The sequence below is a fragment of the Mya arenaria genome, chromosome 5, assembly GCF_026914265.1.
Source record: "Mya arenaria isolate MELC-2E11 chromosome 5, ASM2691426v1".
Taxonomy (NCBI): Eukaryota; Metazoa; Mollusca; class Bivalvia; order Myida; family Myidae; genus Mya; species Mya arenaria.
The window spans coordinates 37,505,289-37,512,041 of record NC_069126.1 but is presented as its reverse complement, the minus strand read 5'-3'; the positions used below and the strand labels follow the sequence as shown (position 1 = coordinate 37,512,041).

The 6,753-nt window shown below is 35.2% G+C and overlaps 1 protein-coding gene across 1 annotated transcript in view; it reads right to left on the bottom strand.

Moving 5' to 3' along the window:
• Nucleotides 1-429: 429 nt before the first annotated feature.
• Nucleotides 430-6,753, bottom strand: part of LOC128235660 (vitellogenin-2-like) — a 10,222-nt gene continuing 3,898 nt past the window's right edge. Inside the window, exons 4-6 of the mRNA XM_052950465.1 lie at nucleotides 5,231-5,447; nucleotides 4,533-4,569; nucleotides 430-1,072 (exon numbers count right to left, since the gene is read on the bottom strand). Coding sequence (XP_052806425.1) covers nucleotides 439-1,072; nucleotides 4,533-4,569; nucleotides 5,231-5,447 — 888 coding nt within the window. The 3' untranslated portion in view covers nucleotides 430-438. The remainder of the gene's footprint in view (nucleotides 1,073-4,532; nucleotides 4,570-5,230; nucleotides 5,448-6,753) is intronic.

Here is a 6,753-nt window from a genome sequence, read left to right as displayed (position 1 = left end):
TGGTGTAGACTCTTCCTCAATAACAATTACATCATCATCTTCGTCATCACTAAGTGTTATTTCAATGAAGCACTCTGGCTGTTTTTCTTCTTCAATTTGTTCTGCTTGATTTGTTTCAGCATGCTGTTTATTTGAATCATTGACAGCATCAATATCTTCAGAAAGCTCCATCTCAAAACCATCACCATCCCTACCAGCTTCTGCCAACTGAATCTCAAGAATTTTCAAATCCTCTTCATTCAGTCCTCTATCTTCATCTTCAACACTATAATCCATTGTCTCACCCTCATCTTTTGCTTTCTCATCAATCTTTCGAGCAGCAACCTCAGATGATTGAGAAGATATTTTCTTTGATAACTGATGAACGGAACCATTATCAGTTCTTGCTCTTTTGTTGCTGGTATCACCTCTTAAAGACTCTTCCATTGGGCTTCGTCTTTAAGATGAAACCTTGTTGTCAGTTTTGGTATCTTCTCTCCTCCTGCTTCTTTCTCGTGTTTGAGACTTTTGCTTATCACTTTTCCTATCATCTCTAGGTCTAGGACTTCTTCTACCGCTTCTTCTTGCATCATCTGGAGATTTATTGGTTGACTTCATATCAGATGACACACTTTTACCATCTGGCTTGGTCTTCGCAGGTGTACCACTTGTTGGCTTTGGACTTGCAGAAGTAGACTTAGATTTGTTTCCAGACTTTGTCCTTTCAGTTGGACTACTGGTTGACTTTGTGCTGCTTGAAGTAGATTTAGGTTTGTCACCGGGCTTGATATTATCTGAGGCACCTTTAGAAGACTTTGGACTTGCAGAACTACAAACACCTTTTGATTCATTCTCACTCTTTGGTTTTTCTGTCTTGCCTTTGGTAGACTTGGAACTGTTCGAGGTAGACGTAGGTTTGTCACCTGTTGTAGCCTTAACTGTAGCACCTGTAGTTGATTTGAGATTGGCTGAAATACTTGAAGATTTAGATATGCCAGCACCAACATCTGTGTCAGTCTTAGTTGTTTTAGTGCCATCAATTACTACAGTGACTTCGACAGGCTCATGTTTGGGTTTGAGTCTCTGGTCTGGTCTGGAAGAGGCAGGATGGAAACAATTGATTACATTGCTGCAAAAACCTCAAACTAGATGAATAAAGTAAATGTGAAAACATGATGTTAGCATGTTTAACAATATGTTATCTAATAACATCACAAATATGATTTTATAGTGTTTAACAAAATGTAATTTATTTGTGTGTTTGTGATAACAAAATTTAATAACATCACGTAACATGTTATAAGTGTGTTTGTCAAAATTTATTGTTATATATATGAAATTCTCATATATAATACCAATAAGAGTTGCCCTCAATAACACATGTAATTTTTCTCTTCTTTTCATAACATTTTCAGTGGCTGTGTCACAGCATTTTCACCTTCATTACATGGTCAATAACAATGGATCATGCCTCGCCCAAGCAGGTGATAAGCTAGACAAGAGATGATGACAAGGCATGGCTCATTTTGGTTGGAATGCCTGTGATAGCATTTTCTAGCACTTTTTTCGAAGATTACCAGCAGGTTGGCCTACACTGCCAATATGCATATACATCGGTGATCAGTGATGATTGTTGAAGATGGACTAAGAGACAGCTTCATCTGTGCAAGTCACTTTGCCTGATTGAATGTTTTGTAACATAATTTCTACTGGTGCCTCATATCTTCGATACCACGGGTTCTAACAAATATGTTGTCTTTTATTCAAGTTCATGCTGAACTGCCAGCTCCTATATGGCTTAAACCCATCACATCCCCCATTGTGACTTCAAAGCAAAAAAAGGTTGGTGGGGTATATGCCAAAGAAGTAATTTAAAAGCTAAAATGCTGTGAGAGCTGCGATTAATAAAATCTGGATGGTCCCACAGATCAAACCTTTTTGTGCAAACAAAATATACAGTTTTATTTCTACATCCCGGGGAGTCCACTGACCTATTGGCACCTGCACATATCAGCGGATCAACGAAAGGCTGACTGATCCTGCTTGATTCACTGTGTCATCTGGGTAGCAATTTTGAGACAGAGTGGTCTTAACCAATCATTTTGCACGGATATAAATCAGCTGTTTTCTGTATCTTGTACATCTCAAGAAGGATAATATAAATGCCTAAGCCTAGGTCTGTCCGCTGAATATGGGATATACAGTGTATACTGTAATCTGCTATTATGGGTTTTGCACAAATTCAATTCAAAAACAACTTTTTAGAACTCTATTTGACATGAGTTTTTGATAATACATTGATGAAATCATGTACAAGTACCTGACTCCTTAAATTCTATTTACTTGAACAATTTCAACTTTTTTATCATCTGCTTAATACCGTATTTCCATCATTTTTATTTCCCTTAATATTCAGAACACAAACATTTATTATCACAAAGGATGTCTTTACTTTGATTGTTTAGAAATAGAATGAAAATTAAAGCCTTTCTGATTATTGTCATATCTTAATGCGAAGAAGTGGATAACACTTAAATAATTTAAGAATAAAACACTCCCCTTTAAGTCCAATAACTTAAATGACTTAATGCTGTAATATCAATTCATCCAGTTGTGCTGTGGTGTTGTCGTTATATTTATGTTGTTATATTGAAATTTCTTTTACTTTGCCAGATCCTGGTAACATCCTTGAAATGTGGACTTGATCATGTAGCAATTCTTTTTTTGTTTCATGTATTTAATTGATAGAATTAATATCTTCTTCAGTTGATAAGGTCCTAGAGTTGGCATCTGTTTATTTATATTAATTATTGTGGCAGTTGTTTTGAGTTATGTCTATTTGCGTACCTTACCGGAATATTTACAAGGATGTTTCTGTCTGTTTGTGCGCTTAACCCAAAAAAATCTGGGGTATTTCTGTCTACTTGTGCTCTTAACCGGTATATTTTTCCGGAATTTCTGTCTTCTTGTGCTCTTAACCGTTACATTTTTTCCGGTATTTCTGTCTTCTTGTGCTCTTAACCGGTATATTTTCCCAGTCTTTCTGTCTTCTTGTGCTTTTAACCGGTATATTTTCCCAGTCTTTCTGTCTTCTTGTGCTCTTAATCGGTATATTTTCCCAGTATTTCTGTCTTCTTGTGCTCTTAACCGGTATATTTTCCCAGTATTTCTGTCTTCTTGTGCTCTTAATCGGTATATTTTCCCAGTATTTCTGTCTTTTTTGTGCTTTTAACCGGTATATTTTCCCAGTCTTTCTGTCTTCTTGTGCTCTTAACCGGTATATTTTCCCAGTCTTTCTGTCTTCTTGTGCTTTTAACCGGTATATTTTCCCAGTCTTTCTGTCTTCTTGTGCTCTTAACCGGCATATTTTTCCGGTATTTCTGTCTTCTTGTACATGTACTCTTAACCGGTATATTTTTCCAGTATTTCTGTCTTCTTGTGCTCTTAACCAGAATATTTTTCTGGTATTTCTGTGTACTTGTGCTCTTCACCAGTATTTTGTGGGATATTTCTGTCTTATTGTGATCTTTACTGGTATATTTCCCTATTTGTACACTTAACAGTTTTTTCCCGGTATTTCTGTCTATAAGTGAGCTTTACCGGTATATTTTCCTGGTATTACTGGCTTCTTGTGCTCTTAACCAGTGTATTTTTTTTAATTATTTCTGTCTACTGTCCTTGTGCTTTCAACCACTTTATTTCATTGGGCGTTTCTGTCTATTTGGCTTTTTACCAGTCCATTTGCCGCGGTATTTCTGTCCATTTGTGCACTTTACCAGTATATTTTCTGGGTATTTCTGTCTACTTGTGCTCTTAACCAGTGTATTTTTGGGAGTATTTCTCGGTTTTTCTTCCATTTTAATTTTAGGGCAACTCTTTCCATTACTTACCTTTGTAGTTTAAGTCTTTTAAATGAACACTTTTTGGACAATATGCAATGGATATTAATTAAGGCCCAAACGATCTCCATTGACCATCAACATTGGTATAACAAATAAAACATTAAACGATCCACAGTTTGTCCACCAAACTGTGCTCCTGGTAGAATACCATGTCATTCATGCCAAGTAACAAACAAAATCACATGAATTTGTTCTTTTACTAATTTGACTGTATTATGTGTACAACTACAAAACACCCTACCAATATAAACGCAATATTAAAGTATAGTCCTTTTTGTTAATACTGCCTGTTGCCATATTGTACACCATGCAGTTCTGCCTAGATAGTGCTGCCTCTGATCGTAATAAATGAAAGCGCAATTCAAACTATCCAGAAATGGATTGTTTTGTAACGATTTCAGTGTGAAATCTGGCTAAAATTGATATCAGCCAAAAGGTCTATACATGAACCGGTATATGAGTTTATCCTAGCAACTCAGTCACTCCACTATCTTTACCAATTCGATGAGAATTTTATTTTCTACTAAGCAGCGAACAATGCAACTTAAAAGTCAGTCTATTTATATATGTAAAACATGAAAAACATATAAGGCATGAGTTGATATCTTGTGATTTCTATATAACAACACAAAACGTAATGTCATAACTTACTTTTTGTTATCAGTTCCTGATATAGAAGACATCTCTCCTGAAAATAAAATAAAAAAATCTGAGGATTTTCAAAGGTGAACAGAATCCTGAAGCTTCTAGATCTTTGTCAATGTAAAAAACAACAACAAAAAAACAAGACGTCTTTTTTCAGTCGAACAACGGGCACAATTCAACAATTCAAGTTTCAGGCATATGGGCATTGCTTTGCACGTGCATATTGTCTCTTAAATCATGTATACCAAGTTTCATTAAGATATCTTAAAAGATTTTTAATTTATGGTCAAAATAAGAGTTTTTGCATATCCAAATAAATTTTGACCACTCCACCCAAAATGACACTATAAAGCTATCACATTTCTTTTTTGATACAACTTTTTTTTCTTGAAAAAACCCCCAGATGAACTATGATTGTCTTACTTCACTATGGCTTAAGAGTAGCGTTTTTAATAATTTAACTATTACAGTATTGAACATGTTTTACATATTGCCGGCCCGAAGGTTTAGGTTTCTAAACAATGACACTGCTGATGAAAACATCAACTTTATGCCATGGTCAACACTTGCTTTTAAAGTCAGGTGAGCTAAAAAATGTCACTTTTCTTACTAGCAACAATGGACTGGCTATATGCATGGTTGCGTGACAATACCTAAAAACATTTCCTTCAGAAACCGGCATTTACAATTTCAAATTTCCTTACCATCAACAATGGATTTAGCTTGAAGCATGGCTGCGCAAAGCTCCCTGTCCATATCTTGCACCTCCACATACACAGTGATTTGACGTGGTTGTTTCTCTTCATGCTTTATTTTGTCACACAGGGACGACACCAGGTGATGTAGCTCTGTCTCTGTGGTGATCGTCTTCTTGCGGCAACTGTCCACGACCTTTTGGTAGTATTGATCATAATCCCGAGCCTGTAATGAAATGTTGTTGCAGTTTTATGATTGCCGTCTCAAAAAAGTAATGTTGTGGTTCTGGCTACCCTCTCCCCCCCCCACCCTATTTTCAAGGTAAGACCATCACCACTTATACATAAAATTGCAATTGGTTAAGTTACATTTTAAATTTAAAAAAAGTTGAGTTTGAATATTTTCAGAGTTTTTACTGAGCGCTTTTTTTTATAAAGACAATGCCTCGCACAACTTGATCAGATTTCCATCAACCTGCTTTTGATGTTATATTTCTGTTTTTTGGCTCCCAAGTCAGAAAACAAGCTTCTGCTCTAGTGTTGTCTTTTTGATACATAAATGCAATTTAAAGCTGCACTCTTAGAGAATGAACGTTTTGACCACTTTTTTTTGTCTTGGAACGTGCAAATTTTTGCGAAAAAGCATGGAAACCAGTGATATAAGACTGCTGACAAAAAAATCATATCGCAGGTTAAATCATATCGCAGGTTTTCATAATTTTGATCAAATTGATGTTTTATGCATTTCATGCAGTAACGCTTTTAGCCATAAATCATTGATTTTTAAACGTTAATATGAAAAAATGCAATCTGATCTTTTATCAGCAGTCTTAAATCACTGGTTTTCATTCCAAGAATTTTTATTTTTTGATCAAGTTGTCAAACGGTTAATATGTGAGAGTGCAGGTTTTAGAGGTTAAATTTGACTTTGAAATAATTAATTGGTGAATGGTTGAGGGACGTCAAGCTGACTATCAAAAGTAACCAGGGCGTATCTGAGAACAGAATAGAGTACAATTTTCCTCTAGATCAAATAGTAAGTATTATGTTGTTGAACTGATATAAAAAAAACACTATTATTGTTGAATTTTAACTATTGAAGAGTCCCCCCATAAAATTTCGTTATCTTTTGATGTTACGTTACATGATGTTACAGCTTTTAAACAAGAAACAGAAATTATCACAGAAATAAAGCTATCTGACAATGTATTTCAAAGAAATACTTGCACAGACAACAAAATCTGAATTCCCTTTCACTCAAAACGTATATAAGAACATACAAGAGTGTCATGGAGTGAACATAAACGCTTGTCTTTTGATTTTTAGTTGAAGGGGCATTTACTCAATAATTCTTAAAGCTAGAGTGCTTCCTTCACATACTATGCTCAATTTCTCTGAAAACATGTATACCAGGTTTTCCTTTGAATATCTTGAATGGTGTTTAAATTAAAGGTCAAGGTTAAAGAGTTTGCACAATACCGAATACACAAGGGCTATCACAATACATTGATATGTTTTTAAAAATAAATCAA